Source organism: Drosophila navojoa, chromosome 4 (genome assembly GCF_054131105.1).
Source record: "Drosophila navojoa isolate 15081-1374.11 chromosome 4, UAZ_NAV_1.0, whole genome shotgun sequence".
Lineage (NCBI taxonomy): Eukaryota > Metazoa > Arthropoda > Insecta > Diptera > Drosophilidae > Drosophila > Drosophila navojoa.
This window is the reverse complement of record NC_142892.1, coordinates 8,985,372-9,007,002: the sequence shown is the minus strand read 5'-3', so window position 1 is coordinate 9,007,002 and position 21,631 is coordinate 8,985,372. Positions and strand designations below refer to the sequence as shown.

Here is a 21,631-nt window from a genome sequence, read left to right as displayed (position 1 = left end):
ATTATAAGTTGTATTGGCATTAGTTGTGTTTAGCTGCTTGGCAGACGACAGGTGGGTGCAATCCGAGGGGGGCGCGAATGTAGAGCAAGAGAGTGCTGAAAAGAAAGCACGAGCGAGCGATAGAGGGAGGGTGGGGTAACGCTCGTGTTGACAGGCACTTTCAATTTTATTTGAGCGCATTTTTGTGGCCAATATTGAGCGTTGCTCATACGCACCGCTGCACCGCCTGAAATTTTCACACATTAATCGCACTTATATTTAATGGGGTAATTTGTTTTTATTTTGTGGTTTCTTTTTACATTCCTACGATCTAGACGAACGTATAATTTAAATTTATTTACTAGCTAAGCATCAACAAGAACTTGAACTTAACCGAAATTGTTGTTAAATTATGTTGAAATTTTGGGTTCGTATGTGAATTAGATTAATACATGCACAGCACAGCACTGCGAAATTCAGATGCCCTTACACACTTATCAGCTAGTGTACACTACGCAACATAATAACTAAGTTTGTTTTGTTTTTGCTTTGTGTGCCGCATGTCGTATGCTTGATATCCTATATATATCTATGTATGCGTATATACGAAGATACGAATGTTTATGCAGATGGGGGATGTGGAAAGTGTGGCCGGGCTGTGCTCCATCAGACGGGCTGCACCTCGCAGACAAAGTAGGTCTCGAAGCTGCAGGGCGAATCGTTCCACTTCAGGCCTTTGCCATCGCGATTCCACAGCTCGAGGCAGTTCTCCTCCTCGCCGTTCTCGTAGCGGAAATTGTTTGGCTCGCCGGCATTCCAGTTGGTGAACGTGATGGGCCGGCCCGTGGCCATCCAAAAGTAGTTGCCCTCGTCGGCCAGATCTGTGCCAGATATCCAGAAGTGCTCGTGGCCCAAACCTGTGAACGAATTGTGCGTTAAGCGTTTTGTTACGAGTAGTGCCAACAGAGAAAGGGGAAACGGCAAAAGTTTTACAGTGTTATAAATTATGCCCACTTTTCATCCGATTTAGGTGTTTTGAATAGTCACTAATGGGCGTGGCTGCCCAACTGTCCAACTGCCCAGCTCTCCACCCGGCCCATTCACTTTCTCGAGTTTGATGTGGAAAGTGCAACGAAATTGAATGCCTCGCCGCATTTGTAGTCCATTGTCCGAGTCACCAGCTGCCCCCTTGTCCCCTGCTCCCTCTCTACTAAAGCAATTTTCCCTTTGTCAGCTTTGGGTTACCAACTTCCGCGTATTATGCACGCTAGAAAGTCAAAGCCCCACGTTTTGCAATTATTCAAAACCAGTCCAAGTACTTAGCCCAGGTTTCAGCTATTCCATGACTTTTCTTCTTCTTCTACTACTACTACTAGCATTACTTCGTTTACTTACCAAAGTCGCGTATGTGTTTCTCCAGTCTATCGTTCTCTTCCTGTGATGAAATGCTAGCCAAGTGCATGCCATGGTAGCGACAATATTGCGTGGCTTTGAACCAATTCGCCTGCAAGAGAGAGAGAAAGAGAGAGAGAGAGTGAGAGATGAGTTGATAAGTATTTGAATACCCTATAGTTATGAACAATTCAGGTGTGCCCGGGAAATGTATATTTTATTAAAATAAACATGATTTCCTTGCAATAAATATAGTGAACATATTTCTGTTGCCATAAATTCTCAATATATTTTGCTAAAATTAGCATAACTATTCATATATTTTGAGCTCAGCTGGTCTCGTTATATTTATTAACTTCATGCCTTAGCCAACCTGTTTGCTAGCCAACTGGTTCGAGATGAGCAGCGTGAGTTATGCTTCTCATGCAATGCTGAAACACAAAGTAAACCTGATCTAAGATCCAAACATTTTTAATTGTTTGATGCTTGGCATTATTATCTTGAACCTTAATTTCTATTGACTATCAATTAAAATAATTGCCATAAATTAAGCATGCTAGAATGATGCTAGGTGGGTGTTACCCTTACCCTTACCATTGTCTATGAACGGGTAGTGCTTGCCTACCCTACTTCAATTTCTATAGGGTAGCTGAGATAAGCCAAACTTTTTGGCAAGTTCTGGGGAATGTGCCCAAAGAATGCTCAACATTCAGCAAGAAATGCACATCAGGTAAACACGACCCTTAACACCTTTGGCAAGGGGAAGGAGGCAAGCAGGAGTGGGTGCAGAGACGGTGCTGTGATGCTACCGCTTTCTTTCTTTTGCGCATATGGCAAACTAATTGTCTTCTAGGCGTCAGTGGAGCGTACTTTTACAGCCCAATAAACACTTTCAGTAAGCGTGCCACAAGCACAACAACAACAACAACAACAAGGATGACAACTTTCTCGTCACTCCAGGCCAGAGAGAGAAAGAGAGAGAGAGCGACAGGATGCTGCGTCAGTTTGCGCTTTATTCGCGCACAATTACGGCTAATACAATTAAAGCAAAGTTAATGACGACGTCGATGTCGACATGGTTGGTAGACCGCAGAGCCAGCCAGCCAGCTAGACAGAGAGGGCTAAGGGACTCGGGCAAAGTGCTGCACGTGGTAGTTGCGTAATCGATTTAGATGCGCATCACCTGCTGGTGGCAAAGCACACACGCACACACACAGCTACACACCTGGAGAATATGGAGAATATAGAAATATGTGTGCGATTCAACAGGCGGTGGGCGTGGCTAATTAGACGTGTGTAACCAAAAGCCATTAGCGTTAATTGAATATCAAATTGCAGCCATTGCTATATTGATCTATTGATAGAAATATATATATATATATATATATATATATATATATATATATATATATATATATATATAAATGGGACTATGGCAGGATATGGCAAAGCTAAAGCCGAGTTTGCCACGTCCGATGACTATCATCAACAGTTTTTGGCCACATCAACGTCGTCTCTAATTGGCTGTCGTTGCGTGGGCGGTTGCCATAACTGCTGAGCCCTGCCAGCCGCCTCCTGCCTGCCGTCTCCTGCCAGCTACCTTGTTGCAAGCGCGCGCTGCCTGTTAAATAATGCAAAAGGAAGACAACAACAGAAATGAAACATAAAATGTTGACGACTTTTATTGACGCTCGTTGCAGCCAGGTGAGATGCCAACACGGCAGGTGGCAGGGCGCAGGGGGCAGGGGCAGGCGGCAGGTGTGCAGCATGAGGCAGCTCTGACTGTGGCAGCTGACACAGCGCTTAAGATCTGGATCAGTCATGCAATCGAATGTGAATTGTTAAGCTTGCATGTGTGCGTGTGTGCGTGTGTGTGTGACATGTGCCGCATGCGGCTAGCAGCAATTGCATGAAAGGATTGCAGCAGAATGATTGAATGTTTGCTCGAGTTCGATGGGTATTATGTAATTATGTAAAGTACACAGAGAGCGAGAGAGAGAGAGAGAGAGACAGCGAGAGAGAGAGACAGAGTGAATGAGTGAGAGTGTGTGTGGATATTCATTGCAAAATATCCGACACAAAACAAGCGAATCTAAGGTGACGTTTATGTCAGCTTATTTATAATGAGTATCTTTGGAAATCAGCTAGAGGGACACGACAAGCATTTTATATTGGCTCGGAGCTATAAATGTTTTGCTATAAAATGGATACAGAAACCGAAACCGAATATCAAAGTGCGGCCTAAGCCAATGGGCGTGTGAAATCGTAAAGCAAACGTGAAGCACTCAAGCACTGTCTACATGAAAGTAAATTACTTCTTAAGCTGATTATGAGTAACGAATAAAAGGGCTCAATAAATGGTTGATGAGTGCCGAATACTATAATTACTTAATTTAAATAAGTTCAGTTAGTTTTGAAGCCATCTATTTTGCACTCTTGTAAGGGAATTTATTGAAGATTGATTTATGGCTTTAAGGCTTTTTTTTTAATTTATAAATGAGCCCCAAGTTCATATAGTCTATTCAAGGAAATGAGGCCTAATTCTATGTGCATCTATAGTCTTTATATTGCCATCGCTTTCATGTGAGTAGAGAGAGCACAGAATTCAAATATATATTACCAAAGTTTATGCTGAGCAAGCAAAGCAAATCACATACCCTCTGGCTAAGTGGAAGTTGACAAATAATCAAATCTTATTTCATATCACATAAAGTTAATTTAATAACAGTTTAAGCCTTATTTTTACATATGTACAGCTTAAAGCGATAAAAACAGGTTAGATTACTCAATAAGACATGGCAGGAGTTAAACCGACTAAAGGAGTTGACTTGGACTCACAGTTGAATTGAATATAGTTTAATAAAAGCTGAGTGTTATGTTAATATTGCAGTAACTACTCAATATCTGTCTAAATATATACATATATACATTTATATATACACTCATTTGTTGACTGTTCTTGTTCCACACTCAAGCCAACTGGCAGGTCGATTCAATTGGATGGCAACAAAATGTTTGACACTGTTTTGGTAATTGTCATTAACATGCCGAAAACATGCATTGATAGAGTCGTTGCTTAATAGCCCGCCACGCCCACGCCCCTCGCGCCTCATAATCAACTGCAATTAGTGTCGCATTAAAAAAGCAGACAACGACCAAGTCGAAGTCCATTGGCTGATTGGCCAGTGGCTGGCTGCCATCTGATGTTTTCTTGGACTGTTTGTTCGTTCGTTCATTCGTTCGTGCCGCAGGCAAATTAATTTTAATTTGTTTCTCTTATTTTTGTTGCTGGCCAGCGTGCCATTGCGTAATACGCAAGAGGAAGAGAGAAGAAAAAACCAAGTTAAATATGTTAAGTTATGCATGAGTTTTACAGCGATTCTTAATTGGGATTTGGGAGCCATAAACAACTCAGTTCATAGCATTTCTGAAGAAGTTTTTGCAATTGCTGTTGTTGTTGTTGCAGTTGTTGTTGTTATTTAGCGCACGTTTCATAAGGTGAATGTTCTCTGTCAATCGGAATTCCGAAACTTGATTAGAGGCGTCGGGGGCCGACATGTTGTTGGCAATTCTGTGCAACGCCGTCTAATCAGCTGTCGCACCTGCTCTTAATTAATGTACGTATAATGAATACAATTCACAATCTAACTGTCGGCATGCGCACAATAGAGAAATGTTTTATTTGTCAATGAATCGCACCCGCCCCGCCCCGCCCCGCCCCCCTTTTTGCGTCTCTCTGTCTCTGCCAAAGTCATCATAAAACAATGTGTAGAACAAAAATTAATTACTTTCCAGTTGTTGTTGTTGCCTGAACTAATATAATTATGTAGAGTATATACACATGTAGAAATATATATATGTATATATGCAAGTAAAGCTAAACCGATTTAATAGATATCGTTTAAATTGAGAGTCTTCAAAGTTTGATTTAATTACAAAATAGACATAAATTGCTAAATTGCTCGAAGAACTCGTTTAAGCAATGCTGATTAATTGCAAATACATATGTATGCGTATGTCTGTATGTATATAAAATACACTTAGATCACTTCTGCTTTTAGCTCGAATTCTGTATTAACTATGCCGTTAATTAATCGCTTGGCAATTATAATCGAACGCTTCGCTCTAAACAAATTGCTAAATCGAAAACAAAATTAATGGCTCGCGCTCTACAATTCGAAGATCTTCGCTTCGAAATTCCTTTTCGCTGCATGTGAACAGCAACGTTTGACCCCATCCATTGCTCCCAGCTGGCGCTGACCTTTGCGTGCCATTTATAACGGTCGCCGGCTGACTGAGATAGACTGCGGCAGCTTCCTCCTCCGAGCCTCAATCATCATCTTTTGTCCAACGCTTGATTTGATTTGCTTGCCTGATTTACAAACCGCGATCTCAGCGGCTGCTTGGCGTGGCCTAAAGTTCAAGGAGATTTCCTCTTTATATATGGTTAGCGCTGACAATTTATTGCGTTTGTTTGAATGCACAACCGTTGCTAGACATTTGCATACTCGCCTCTACTCCACTACAACTAATCAATAAATAAAGACAGCAACAAAAACTAAAAAAACCCGTCACGATTCGCGCTAAAAACGCACGCGTTTCGGGCGCGTTTTTTATGCGCTCTACTAATATGTTTATAATATGAATGGGTGCATAAATTATACGAAATATAATTTGATACGCAGAGCTCTGTCATAGGCCGACATAGACGATGCGTGCCCAAGATCGATACATCAGGGCCATCTATTTAGTTAATATCTGGTTAATGATCGAGCCAATGTGGCCCTGATATCAGTTCTGAGGCTAGGCATCAATGATAACAAGCCAGTTGCCTCGAAAGGGCAGAGATCTTGGATGCCTGTACTTGCCCATACATATGTATATGCATATTTGTATGCATGTACGTATGTATGTATGTCAGCTTTGTCTGTTGCAAGCTTCTTATGCATATTTGCGAAGGCAGATGCTAATTTAATGGCAAAATATGAACCGGACTGCAGACCGTTGAACCGTTGCACAGTTGCAGCGCGGAATGTGGCTTACCTTGAAGAAGATGCCCAGATAGTAGCGCTTCTCGCCCAGCTTCAGCAGCGGCATCGTCCATTTGTTTGGCGTGTACTGCGACTCGTCCACGCAGTTGGGGCAGTCTAAAAATAGAAATCAAGGAAGCATATCAGTAATGAAAATATCCCAAAACAACAAATGATCTTTTTTACATTTATTTATTTTTTTTGTTTTTCTCTTTGTAAAACGGGCATCGAAATATCAAGGTCGAAAAACAATATCAGCAATAAAATTGAATAAACAGTTATAAAAATACGATTTTAAATTATACAAGTTACGAGCCAAGACGATGCCAGCTTATGCATACAAATCAGCTCAGTTAAGCCAGATATAATCAAAAATCTATAAACCCAACTGATTTACTGAAATTACAAATCGCTTGTATTTTAATTATGAGAAGCGACTTGAGATAACTGAGGCATGCCTGACAGCTACTCGAGCTACTGCTCTTCTCCAGAATTTATTCGAATATAGATAGATGCGCATGTACATATATGCATATAGAGACGAACCAGAACAGCTATAAATTCAACTCGTCTGCTGATACTAAACCACATCAATCAATCAAGTTTGACGTGTTACATAAACGTGGACAAATTGCGCATACCTCGAGTGCACCACACCTCAACTCAGCCAGCTTACTGCTAAAGCCAATTAATCAGCCGTTCAATCAAAAATCATAAACATTGTCATTTGAATTGAATTTGCTCATAAAACAGGCAAATCTCCAGTTCTTAACTGATAAAACCTTTCAGCTAATTGCGTGCTCACATTTCGCCACATATTGAATTATGATGGCTTATTTATTGATTGAAAAACAGTGTAAATTGGAACTGGTTCGCAACGAGTTGAACCTGTTCATGAGCAGCGTGAGCCAGCGCTGAGAATGTTTGACAATGGCTTTGATGGGCTGGCGGGATCTATAAATGAAATCGAAACTAAATCGAGGTCAACGGCAGCTCACAATAGATTCTGACTGTGTGAAGGTCACAATGATGGCATGTATGGGGCTGTATTATGTGTGTAGCCAAGCTAACGGCATTTGTGTTTCTATTTTGTTATTTGATTTCTTTGGCTGTTGTAGCCAAGCTCAACAAAAGACAATACAACACGGCACACAAATATGGCAGGCAGCAAACATTTTCGCGAAATTTTGTTAATTAATCATCCGCAATGGCTGCCATTACGAGCCAAGGCCCTGCAGAAGGCGTCGCTAATGATAATTATAGAGTTGAATAATGGAATATTAAATTCGGCTGCCTGTGAACTGTTTGCAAACATTTACAATGAATGAGTGAGAATGGGTGAGTGTTGGCTACATACATATTTATAAAAATAAAACAAGTGCACATAAAATTTATTTAAATATGAAAATGTTGCAATTGGCGTTGCCAATGAGCTCCAAAATGTTGCCATTTGCATTTAATGGTATATATATAGAGCTAACAGAGTATGAAGTACACAGAAGTAAGGCTAACTTTAAGATGTAACTGAATAGGTTAATGTGTTCATTAGACAGCTTGGATATAGTCTGTGTGGGTGGTGCAGAGAAATATGGCTAAAAAATTCAGTCAGAAAACGTCAGAAGTTGAGCTGTGACGTTTGCCTAGGGAAGACGTGGCGTATGAGCAATGTCTTTGGCATGCCAAATAAAAGAAGAAACTGCTTCATATGGTATAAGAAATATGTATTGAATAATGCTTGCATGCAGTTAGATCAAGCTGACTATAGAAAGACTTGCTGTAAATTTAAATAAATATTATAAATACCATACAATAAATTATAAAAATTATTCATATATTATTAAATTATTTCATATATCAATCAATCATTTGTAAGCTGATCACGAATTCTGAAATAAAGACTCGATACATATAAACATGACTACATGATGGCCCGGTACTTCCGCTCACTCCAAAACTCCAGAAGCTGCTTGCGATTTTTCACCCATTTCAATTTCAATTTAAGAAAAAAAAAAGAAAACTTTCCATGGCATTGCATCATCGCATTGAAGCACGGCTTGTTAATTGACGGTGTCAAGTCGAGTGCCCATAGAGATTAACCGGTCTGCGAACTGCATAAAGCCGAGGATCACACGAGACGGGCAGCGCGAATTGAAGGTGCAAATTGATGAAGTTTGCAGTCAAACTTAATTTACTTGTGTGTTTGAAGACAAAAGTTTTGCTATAAAATTACCGTTGTTTATTAATAAATAAAGTCAATATTTAGTATAGATTTTATGGTTTATTATTCATGCGTTGTTATGGCAGTTTCTTTGGCAGGCAATTAATTTGCCTGCTGACAGGTAAACCAGTTTCAATTTTCAGCTCAGTTTCGTGCAGCTCAAAGGGAGGGCGTGGCACCGGCAACGGCAACGGCAACGGCAACGGCAGTCAAAGTCAATGCCAATGCTTACAATAAATATACGAAAATTTCCTTTAGAGAATTCGAGTCCAATTAAGAGTGAGTTGGGCAAGGTCAGGCGGATATCTGTGGCGTTGCGTAAGTAATTAAAGGAATTCTTTAAGACATATCCTGAGCACTCAACATAGCTTAGCACTTAATGGAAATTCAAGTGACTCTGGCTGAGCAGCTTCCTGTACAGTAAATGTATTTTATTTTGTGCTGATTATTCAAAATTTTAAACAATGGAATTTAAATTTAATTTTAATGTTTGCATGTTTTCTTTTATTATTTATATGATGTTAACCCGTTTTCGACAATTTTATGTTTGCATTCTGCATATTTAAGCAATTTTTTTCTTTTCGTAGAAGTCAGTTTGCTAACAGCTAAAAAAAAATGGAAAACTATAAATAAAAATCTTTTTTTGTACCCCCTTTGACTTGCCTTAAAAAGCATTTGATTAGTTGTCAAGATTGCAAATCTGCTTGAAGTTTTCATATGCATCGAACCGCACAACAGGTTTAATTAATTCCGAAAAAAAAAAAAAACAAATGTTTGTTGCTGGGCAAATCGATCTATGTCATGTGGGGTCGGCGTTTCTGCTAGCCTCAAGTATACCCTGTAAATTATGCTCATCAACATGAAACTAATCTCAATTAAGGGTTTACCCAGCTCTAATAACTTTATTTCTGAATATCACGCATACGCAGTGTTGCCCTGCGTTTTTACACAAATTTGCATGTTCACTTATGCATAAATCTAGATAAATTCGGCTGATTGCTCTATTTATTTTATCCATCTGACCCTGGCCTTCTGTTCCGCCCACATTGCTCATTGGCAATCAAATTTATGCGTTCCTTTTAGTGATTTATTGCTGCTTTTTGTCGGCTCAACTCTGGCGACAATCAAATATTTCAACAGCCTACCAAGAAAACAAAAATGAAGCAGGTGTAACAACAACTAATTCCATTGATTGCTCAAAGCAAACCTTAAAAAAAAAAAACACCAAAAACAAAAAAATAAATAGACCGAAAACTGTAGCAAAGCGAATCAATCAATGGAATAACTCAATACGACAGCAGCCGACGACAAAAAAAAGCAAATACAAATACAAACAGAAACAGTAACAGTAACAGAAAAACAGAAATGTGTAAACAGCTCCTTAATTAAACGTTCGGCGTAAATTTCAATAAAACACAAATAAATAAATGCTAAATGTGGAGAGTGAAAGTCGATTGAGCATAGATAAGCGCGGGCCGGAAGGATGTGCCAGCGAGCGGGTATTATGCAATCGCTCACACTTATAAGACTTTGGTGGATGGATTAAACGTACCAGCTACAGGACCCGATGCTTTGCTCGGCGTTGCCAATGTCCTGTCCACGCTGCAGCTGAGCAGCTGCAGGACGATTATCACAGACAAAGCCAAAGATGTTTGCATGATTTGTTTTTGTTTAGTTTCTTTTTGGTTTTGTTGGTTTTTCTTTCTGTTTCGTTATTCGCTGCGTCTAAATAAATATGGTATATGTTTATTGAAATAGTTCAGTTGAAAAATGTATTTTATTAAAAATTTATTTATTTATGATTTTTATGTGTTTCTGAAATATTTCAATTCCAGTTATGCAAATTTTGCACTTCCGTAATGATAGCAAAACCAAAACAAAATTTCGCTGCCTTCGTTGCTTTTCAACGCATTTTCGTTCGAAATTTATGAATCTGCTGCAGCAGCCCGAATTAACATATGAATTTTTCTTGTATTTAAGAGATGCGCGTTTCTTTCTTTATCACTCGCTTTGTATTGTCAGCGAGTTGGCGTCGAACGAAATCGAAAGTTGCTAAAAAATTCAAATCAAGGCGGCGCACAATAATCGAAATATAACTAGCCAGATATTATTGGGATATATGTAGGTATATGCACAGCTACAACTATATGTGTATATATGTATATATCTATATATTTCTTTTTATATGTTACAAGACTGAAAGACCCGTGCGCATGCGCGCCCAAACTGACCGTCGACTGGCGAAGAACTAACCAATTCGGAGCGCTTGGACGCCAACTTACGCAGAATTCACCAGAGAAACACGAGAGAGCTGGAGAGAGAGAGAGAGAGCGAGAGCGTGCCGCTCAGTGCGAGAGCGGGACAGGTTCAACTGGTTGGCTGGAGCGACGCTGCAACTCGTTTGATGAGGTTTTTTTTTTGTTTTATTAAACATTTTTGGTTTTTTCGGTGAAGATTAGCATCCGAGCTGGGATGTGCTGCTCTGTCCGTCTGTCTGTCTCTCTTACTGTGTGTGCGTGTGTGTGTGGACACTTGTTGGCGTCTGTCGAGTGTTGAGTGGGGCCTGCAGCTGACACTTGACGTAGCAGCCACAGCTTCAGTCGAAGTCGAAGTCGAAGTCGGAGTCGGAGTCGCAGTCGTTGTTGGCCCACCAAGGTAACCATCAGTGGAGCGTGCTTTAATTTTTTTGACATGCCCACAAAAGAGTCGAGCTTGAGCATGAGACAAAAAACATGCAACAACAAAAAAACAAAATACAAATACCGCAACATCCAAAAAAACACTCAAGTTTCAAGCAATTTCTGATCTGTGCACCGCAAAGTTCTCTCGATTCTAAGATTTTGCAATTTCACTGATGCTCAGTTTCTGTTACCAAGCCAAGCTTCGAGCTGCGGCTACACAATGCCATTTGTGGCGGATGCTTTCGCTTTCGCTGCGAGCCGAGTCACGCGACTGACCTTGACAGCAGCTACGCTGCGTATACGTAATATGCACACCATCTGACGCAGCACTCAGAATGTTTATTTGAAATTTGAAATTCATTATGCTTGATACAAACGTGGATCGTTTTATGATGAACATGCAAGTCGATGTGGGAATCCGGCTTTCTTTTGTTAGAATCAGCTCGAAATTCATTTGCTTTAAATGTCACAGAAGAAAACTTTGATATGAGCAAAGAAAGAAAAATAATTTAGATTCATATATATACAAGCTGTCCATGTGTATACCATATATACACCTCAATATAAATTCAAAAATATTACACTAGAACGAAACAGCAAAATGTATCGTAGCAAGGCATCTTTTCAGGTTGTCGAATCGGACGCAATGAACGAGGTGAAGAAGTGGATGCCATTGGTGGAATTTCTGTCAAGCGCCATTTTAATATGTGGATCATTTCGTATATTTATCGCATTCGTCGCCTAAGGCGAGATGATATTTTGATACTTTTTGAATAAACGAATGAATATTTGAATCAATGTTGTTCGATGTAACTGGGAATCTTTGCAGCTAGTTCTTTGCTCTTGCCCGCCAAGCTGGACGGAGAAAAACACGTTTGAAGCTGCTTAATTATGTAGCCAGACATAAAAAAGCATTTGATATGATTAGCATTTGGCATTGATATTAGATTACAGCAGCAAATCCAATTTAAAGGGCAGCGTTCCAATTCATGGCGAGTTCCTTTGTAATAGAAACCTAATTGATCGGAGAACAATGTCGGAAGTGTGCCCTCTGCTACTTAATAAGTCTCTTTACTAAGTTACATCTGACATCTTGTCAAATTACGGCAATTAGTTGAGGAATTTCTGTTCTATCTGAATAATGATAGGCTCGCAGCTTTATAGCCGCAGGGCATCTCATTTGTTAGTTATTTACATTAATTAAATTACGTTTCTTGAAAACGAGTTTAGTTGGGGATCATTAATTTAACTGTCTACGTCACATCAACAAAGAACAATACTAATTCGCATAGAAAAATAGTTAATGGATCACTTGAATTTTTAGTATATGTCTTTAAAATATAATATTCATTATCTTTTGTATTCAAACTTGTTCGGCCTTGGCGCGTTGGGTAATAAATATAGCAAAAATATATAATTTACGCTCCAGGCGATTTAGAAACTTCATTAGAAAACATGAAATTTTCGATTCTGAGAACATTATAATTAAATAATTTATCACAATTCGTTATTACCAAAATTAAAATTAAATTTGAATAGTTAATATTTATTATATAGCTGCAAACATTTCCTTTTTTTACAATAAATATATTTTTTAATAATATTTAATTTTAATTTAACTTTAACTAACAACTTTAACTATAGAGACGATAAATATATATATATTTTTTTTTAATATTTTATTTTAATTAAATATTTGTTTAACTTCTCTAGCTTCTTTGTTTAAATATCATTTTGTGTAAACTGTTATCTAGCTAATTTTCTAGCAATATTTAATTGGCGACAATACGTTAATTAATTTGGCTCGCTTGGGTTCGTTTAACCCAAGCCGAACGGTTTTAAGTGATTCCCGCAGGCAGCTTGCTCAAGATTTATAGCTCTACTCGATCAGAAATAATCGTCACATTTAATTTGAGTATTTAATGTGCTTATAAACGAATTCAAATTCGATTTGCGATAAGAAAACAATGAGCTGCATTGAAACGACTTAGTTCAAACATCGGAGTCCAAATCAAAACAAAGATCGTAGCGAAGCACAGCTGCGGTTGCTGTGCGCATGGAGGTGTGAATTCAATGGGTACAGCTAGAGATTCAAAGGTAAATTGAAAACGAGTTTCTGTTGACTGTTCAGATGAGACAAAATATCGAATGATAAAGTTCAATATTGTACAAGTGCGAAGGCGATTGGCGACTGCAAGTGAAGTTGGTTAATCAAATCGAGTCGAATTAACGGATAAAGTTGCGCAAACAGTTGTTGGTATGGGCAGGGAAAACAAGGCATAAATTAAATGCAAACACTACGCAGACGCGGCAAATGACATAAGAAGCTGGCATCCATCATACGCCTCGTGAGCCATGAACCGCAACGGCGCGAAAACGACATTTACCACAACAACAAAAACGCTTTTGTATGCAAATAAATGACTCGCAGAGCGACACAATATGAAACTCAAGAACAGCAGCAGAGTGAGGCATATTTAATGCTCTTACTGGGTCAGCTGAATGCGATATTAAAAGAGGCTTTAAATACGTTAAGGAATTACACGAAATGTCTGCGATGTTTCCTCACCTCTATAGAGCAGAGTCTTCAACTGAGTAGTGATATAATATATAAGCTCATCACCTCTGCCTTTGCGTCGAGTGTGTAAATATTTACGGGGGCCGCATCAACAGCAGCTACTTAAGAAACTAAAAGCAAGGTCATATGGATGATACGATTATAAAAGCATCGCTATTTGTAATTTTTAAATAGAGCAGTAGCCTGCGACTTTCTATAAACATATTTGATTAGAAACAGCTTCAGATTCATTTATTGAAGAGGAGAAAATTTAGAGTCGTGCACAGATCGGAGCACATATAAATTGTAATTTCCAAAGTATTCTACACTTATATCCAGTACAGCAAGATGTATCGCCGTCAGCTATCTGTTCTGTGTCTCGATGGTAGCTCAATGAACGAGGTGAACAAGTGGACGCCAGTTATTGAATTTCTCTCAACAGTCATTTTGATTTGTGGATCATTTCGTATATTAGTCGCATTCCTATTTTAAGGCAGGATACGATGATGTGTGATGATGATATTTGATGTGAATAAATGAGTCTATCAGTTAATATCGTTTCCATTGCCTTTGCCTTAGACTATGTAAATACTCTCAGCAGCCGCTACTTAAGAAACTGAAAGCAAGGTTATTAACGGGCAGCTTGATGATGCGATTATTATGGCGATCGCTGCAGCTATTTGTAATTTGTAATTTGATGGATGGTCGTCTGTGTAAAGAAGGGGATCGAAATGGGGCTGTTTCCCATTCCACGCTTGATGTCTTTATGAACTTGATTAATGGCTTTTTTGTAGTTTTCCAACACTTACCGTTATGAATTGTATGTGTTGATTAATTTACTATGGCTGGTAATTAATTGCTTTCATTGAATCTATTACTTGGCTTGTGACGCGCTTATTATGAATTTAATAATGCTTTTATTGGCATTTTCCAACACTTAACACCTGATTAGTCTAAAACTGCAGCTACTTCAACACTTACCGCTATCAATTTCATTCTCGCTGGGATCACGTTGGAATATATTGCCGTAGTACTGATCGTGCTGCTCCGATTCCACGCTCTGCAGCGACTCCTGCACATCATCGTCGTACTCATCGTGCGGATTGCTGTTCGCCTGGGACTGCTGATCCGCCAGGTCCTCCTCCTCATCCTCGTAGGTCACGAGGCGGCTATTGGAGCTCGTCAGCCGCTTGCTGGCCGCCACAGCTGCCAGACGATTGCGCTGAGCTCCTCCGCCGCTCTTGAAGCTGTCGATGTTGGCCGCAAGGCCGCGTGGACGAGGATGAAGCGCCGGCTTCGGCTTGGGCAGTATATCCTCTATGGTGGGTATATTCTGGCTAACATTGCGATGGGGAAACAATCGGCGCTCCAGAAAGTTGGCAAAGATCTGTTGGGTTATCTGATTCTGGCGCGCCAGCTCGCTCTGATCCAGCTGAAAGTGATTGCTGTTGGGGCCCGGGCTGATGCTGTGGTTTCTGCCTCTTCTGTGCTGCGTGCTGCGCGTCGTGCTGCTGCTGGTGGCACCTGAAATTGGTTTGATGCACGATTAATCAATGTAATCATATGTGGGCCGCGGCCATTAAGCAATCCCAACAGGTGGCGAGCGCTTGGACCACTTTTGCTGGGGCAATTACATAAACGCCGGGCGGCCTACACTCACGCTGAAGATGAGTTGCAGAAAATCAAGTAATAAACAAGTAATAGTAGTTTAGTGAGCGGGGGATAGAGAGCGAGAGGGAGAGATGGCACAACTAGCTAATACCCTATGGTAGAGATGGTGAGAAAGAGCGAGAGGGCGATAGAGAGAAACATACGTTGTTCATTCTTGAGAGAGAGAGAAAATTAAGTTGAGTATAAAAAGTGAAAAGTGGAAGGTGTGCAGATCAGCTTATCTTGTTCACCTTTTCAGTTTACAGGGTATAAACACATGTACAACCTGTATAAGCAACTGGCTATCAATTAAATCTTAAGGTCAAGAGTTTATCAAGTCTTGGCTTAGCAGCTAAAAGTGCTCCAGACGAGTGTGCTCGACTAGCAGATGCGCTGCAAGGCAATCTTCTGTTCCAGCTGAATTCAGGCTAAACCAAACTTATTTGACCAGTTTTTGCAGCCAGTTCTGTGCGAGAACATTTAAGGCCAAGTCAAGCTATGGATATGTGCAGAAGCCACCCAAGAGTCTGTTAATGATTTGCTGCAATTTGAGTTGATAGACATCATGACGTTTTGCCTCAGTCGCTTAAGTGACATGCATCAATCAAATGTGTGGCCCAGAGACAGACGGGAATGCCCGCCGCAGCCTCAGCGATCGTTAGCTCATGCTGAAGCGGCTTATAAATTAACAATTTGCTTTTTAAATTTTTTGCTTTTTTTGTGGGTCTTCCGGCTTACTTTGCCTTTTTGTTTGTGTGTTTAATGACAGATTGATCCTTTGCCATTTGGAAGCTCCGTCCCCCCCGCCCCAGCAACAACTGTAAGTGTGTCAAGGCTGTCAGAGACAGTTGAACGAATTGAGCGGATTGCAGTTCCAGTTCCAGTTGCAGTTAATGCTCCGGTGGCCAGCGCCCCTTTGGGTTAATGAGTTCAAATTGCCAAATAATTGATATGAATGCCGCAGCAAACGGCGTTGACAAAGCGTCGTTAAAGGCCTTAACTGCTCCTTAACAGCTCGCTTGATGCATTAGCTCCAAACACACACCAAAAAGAGCATCAAAATATTGTCGTACGCTCCACAAAATTTTGATTGCCCGCCATTACGGGTTTGTTTCACTAAATTTTATTATCGTCTTTTGTTTTTGCTTTTTGCAACGCCTTTACAAATATGTTTACCTTCATTAAAGTGTGTAAAATGAGTTAAAATTTATTACGCAATTTATTGTCGTTGTTTCACCTCACTGTGTATTTTTTTTTCTTCTGCCTGCGGTTATTATTTCTGTTTTCTACTGTTTTTTCTTTGAACCCAAAAGTCGTCGCTTAAAAAGTTCCCTCCAAGCTCAAGCTGGCTTTTGCCTGGTTAAAAGGGCAAATAAAATTCGAATTAAAGCCACGTCTTAAAGTACTGAATGTTGGCTAAATATTGAAATTGGGTGTGTTTAAACGGAGTTGGTCATAAATCTTATTGATGTATGATCAGAAGGGGAATTCAGAGAGAGGGAAAGTAAGAGATGCGAAAGGATAGAGACAGAGACAGAGAGTGGGTCATTAAACCACGTCAGCTGCATATAAACCAAATCAGTTTATGTCTATAAAGTAAATCCGAGCACTATAATCGAGTGTGGTACACTAGGAAGTACCTTAAGCGTAAGTTATGTGCATCAAAAATGGATTTGATAGCACTTGGTGGACGTGTTCATAAAATTGGGAAACTTCAGTTGTATAAATATGCTCAGATAACTATTAAGCGATATTGATTTATGCCTTCAAGCTAAATGTATATTTCGATTATAGTCCGTATATAAATCAATGGTTGGCCATGCCTCCGTCTGTCTATTATAACAATTCTTCTACGAAATCATTTATGTTTGCTTTCAAAAGCTGCAGCAACGACCTAGACAAACCAAACCATATTTGATTAACAAATAATTTGACTTAATGTGGATTGAAGGCTTTCAAAATAATTGCGTTTGCTTTGAAAATGTTATCATCCATTGATTTTATAAAGCGCACTTCAAGGCAAGAATCAAAAACAAATTTAATACAATATCTATGAGTGTCTGGCTTTACTCACATAATAAGAGTTCACTATCTCTAAATCTCCATTATTTATACATTTTCGAAAGCAAAGGCAAAGTATATCAGTTCATAATCACAAATTGGTTTAATGTCTCAATTGAAAATCGATTTTCTTTGCTCTTGTTCAGCCATTTGAGATGCAATCTGTGTCTAAGTGCAGAGCACTCAATACATCAACTGAGAGCTGACGGCTGACGGCTGACAGCTGAGTCATCAATATTTGTATCTGCTTCCTCGTGGCATTAATTATCGATTCAAATCGCCGAGCATCCCATATATTGTATAATTGCGCTCGTCTGGGGTCACGGCGAGGCGGCCACTCGAACAGGCGGACAGACAATGAGTGGCTCGGCCCAAACAATGGACTCTAATGGCAGTCACATTTGCGGCCCATTGTTAACACGCATCGAATTGTTCTCAACGAGCCGGCAGCAAATCGAGCTCAATAATCCTTGAGATATTACGAGTATTTGTCGCTCATAATGAGCCGCATTTCAATTGCTGAAGGTAGTCTTGTTATACATAGTTGCTGCTGCTGTTGTTGTTGTTGTTGCTGTAGCAATTTACATGCCATTGTCTGTGCAGTTGACCAATTGACCAATTGAAAGTCGCTACGAAATCGTGATGGCCCAAATGCACAATCTAATCCAGTCGGCCGATCTCTGAGCGCCGTTTAGCACGCAGTTTACAAATATGCCTGTTGCATTTTCGGTTCGCCGTTCGATTGCTCTCCAATAATATCGTGCAGCGTGCAGCTATGCGGCGGCAGCTATGCAGCAGCAATTGATGGCATTGCTTAACCCAGTTCTGCTCGAATTGATGTCTATCTCTATCGCACAAGATACACGGCATGAGCACATTGGCTAATTGTCTCTGGCCAGGCACATAAATCATTGAGACTTCACGTCGAGGATGTTGGAACTGCAACTGCCTTGAAAATGCAAAAGACAGCAGCAACAGCAACAGCAACAGCAACAGCTACAGATACAGATACAGATACAGTGCAAATCAAACAGTAAATCATTCCGACTTGCATCTGTTGCAAATAGCCCGCCAGCTACAGCGGATGATGTATCTGTATCTGTAGCTGTATCTCAGAAGCAGCAGAGCTGCTGCTGCTGCTGCTGTTGCTGCTGGAAAAGAATTGAGGGCCGTGTAATTGCCGCTTGGCTGAAAAGAGGTCAATTAGCAGCAGCGCGGCATCTACTCAAGTACTGGCTGCCCCACAAAAGAGTTTCGCTTGCTGTTGTGCAATGCGCCATGTGCGAAAAATATGTATGCCAAAAATGTTTGCGACTTTTTATGAGTCGCGCGCATTCCGTCAAGCAAACGAAAGCGAGAAAAAAGTGTGCTTTAGTTTTCATTTCATTCCATTTCATTTCATTTAGTTTTTGCCTTGCTGGCGCAATCGATGCACTCGCAATTAGCCGCAGAAAAAAAAAAGCGAAGGAAAACCGAGTGTACTATGCGGCGTATGCGTAACGCAACACCAAAGCGCATACGGCTCGTTGGCCGAGCTGCGGTCTGCTCTCTTGATTGACGCAGACAAATTTGATACACGACAGACGAACAATACGCGCATCTCAATGCCAGACACAACATGCTTATTAATGATCTCGAGTGTAGCTCTACGTTCTCTGCCGTCGCGGCGCAGCACAATCTGAGAACGTTAATTATGGCAGCACTTAAGAATAGATTTGAGCCCATTAATAATTAATCAGCATTAGCATAAAATATGCTGTAAGACTTCATTCGGCCCAAGAACTTGCTGAACAGCTTGCATGCATAATAGGCCCATTCGAAATGACAAATTTATCGGTGGAAATTTCTATTCGTGTTGGCAAGGCAGGTGATTGAACCCAATAGAAATGAAGAAGAGCACAGAAAGGGAATATTGTAAAATATATTAGAGCGATAGATGGGCATTTATATGTACATACTATATATCGTGTGTAGCGTATATATCAAGAGATAAATGTCACAAGGTGATCGAAATAGCAAAAAGTCAATAAACGCCCAAGTTTAAACAAATTCTATGAATGCGACTCTGTATATATTTGCGGATTGAATTCAGTCTATCGGGCTAATCGTGAGGTCATCAGCATACCAAATGCAACAAGAATAACTATATGACAAAAAAAAAAAAAAAAATGAATGTCTTTTTGTTGTTGTTGTTTATAATTAATGTGCTAACATATAAAGATGCCAATGACATTAATAATATTATCGGCTTTATATAACAGCGACTGAGCTGGTTTAGCGGAGAAAGAAAGAAATGCTTATAATGTTTTGCATTTATTAATTAAGCGTTGATTAAAACATGATTTTAGATTATCGTCAGCAGTTAAATGTTTCAGCAAATACACAAGCAAATATTTTTATGGAGTGTTTACCTTTTATTTTTCAAGCACTCGCTAAGCCCATCAAAACGTTATGCTCAGTGAGACGTTAAGGTCAATTTCATTAATATCAGCTTTCACGCCTCAACAGCTGCTAGTCAAGGCAGATCAATGGTGCATGATATATACACAAACATATGTAGCAAACTCTTCCCCTCCCCCCCACCACCACCCTCTCTCTCTTGCTCTCACTATCTGTCTCTAAGTGCAATCTTCAATATTGGCACAGGCACTGAGGCGGTCTCATTCAAATGTATCGCTGGGTCGGTCGGCCTTGGCATGGATTTAGCCACTCGATGCCACTTGGCCAACATGCCATGGAATAGCTATCAAGTACTTACCTCGCTTGTCGCGTCCATTTGTGGCCGCCTCCTGCTGCTGCTGCTGCTGCTGCTGGGCAATCGCAATTGGTACATTGCCTCGGCTGCTGCTGCTGTTGCTATGGCTGTTGCTGTGGCCGGCTGCTGGCAGTCTCTGCGGCACATTTCGCACAGGCACTGCGAGGGGCGGCGTCGGCACATCTTGTGGTGCATTATTACCGGAATCGACGCTGGCCAGCGATAGGAGCAGTGTGAGGAGCGTGAAGCGTAGCACTATCATTGCGCGGGTTGTGTAAGAGAGCTGCGCGACGGCAACGGCGACGGCGATGTGGACACGACTGACACCTGGTCAAGAGGAGAAAGCAAATGCGCTGCAGGCTGCACTAGCTCGGTGTGCTCCACGGAGCGTGTGTCGTGGGTGAATGGCTGCACTCGGGCGTGCTCTAACTGTGATCTTTGTGTAGTCTAATGCTGCTCAGGCGCTTTCTAAATTACAAATGCATAGATGCCATAGATCCGCAGATCTACAAATTATGGATATGAATTCACAATGGTTCGATAGAGGCGACGATCGTATGTTGTTGTTGTTGTTGCTGTTGCTGTCAGCGTTTGTTTTTGGTTCGGGTTGTTGATAACTCTGGTGTGTTTAGTCTCAAAGCTTCTGTTTTCTCCTGCTATATTCATGGCGTTGTGGAATAGAGAGCGTCTGGCCATTAATCTGCACCGCCAGCCTCACTATTAGGTAATCGAGCGATCTCGTCTTGCCGCCTCTTGATTTGACTTTCTTTCCTTGTTGTTGTTGCTGTTGTTGACTGTGGCTGTGGCTGTGGCTGCTGCCACGGGAGAGCGCTGTGTTTTCAACTCTCACTTGCTGAGGTCTGGCCTGCTGACTCTGCTGAGCGGACCGAACTCCAAAGTTGTTCGCATTCGGCGCTGAGCTCTCGAACCGTCCAGAGCCTCGATCGTAGCTCCGTTTCTCGTGACTTTTGCGTTGGCTTTCGGCTTGCTTACTTACAGACTAAAGCGTTTGAACGCAACTAAAACACGTTGCGCGCTGGAGACTTCTCTCTGGAGTCGATCGATCGGCTGTGTTTGGCTCTGACACCTCGGCTCCGGTCAGCTGCTTCGTTTGGCTCTAGCTCTCTCTCTCTATCTCTCTCTCTCGCTCTCAGTCTCTGTCTCGCTCGCTCTGGCAACTTGTTTATGTTGACCAAGCCGTGGCCGTAGGCTGTAATGGTGCTGCATCTGCGTTCCTAACCAGCTTCTTCTCTACTGACCTTTGCGCTGCACACATCTTCAGCTTCAGCTGGCTTACGTGCGGCTGTT

The 21,631-nt window shown here is 40.8% G+C and overlaps 1 protein-coding gene across 1 annotated transcript; it reads right to left on the bottom strand.

The window, feature by feature from the left end:
- Positions 1-252: 252 nt before the first annotated feature.
- tfc (Brevican core protein triforce) lies at positions 253-21,397 on the bottom strand. The gene is made up of 5 exons (XM_018101909.3): positions 20,327-21,397; positions 14,839-15,381; positions 6,415-6,518; positions 1,375-1,483; positions 253-896 (listed from the first exon to the last, which is right to left on the bottom strand). The coding sequence occupies exons 1-5, from the start codon at positions 20,583-20,585 to the stop codon at positions 646-648; spliced, it is 1,266 nt and encodes a 421-aa protein (XP_017957398.1). The 5' UTR covers positions 20,586-21,397; the 3' UTR covers positions 253-645.
- Between the last annotated feature and the right edge of the window lie 234 nt (positions 21,398-21,631).

Coding starts and splice junctions, on each gene's coding strand:
- tfc (XM_018101909.3), bottom strand. CDS start 20,585: ATGATAGTGCTACGCTTCACGCTCCTCACACTGCTCCTATCGCTGGCC. Junction 15,382..20,326: donor AAATGGACGCGACAAGCGAG/GTAAGTACTTGA, acceptor AACCAATTTCAG/GTGCCACCAGCAGCAGCACG. Junction 897..1,374: donor GAAACACATACGCGACTTTG/GTAAGTAAACGA, acceptor ATTCGTTCACAG/GTTTGGGCCACGAGCACTTC.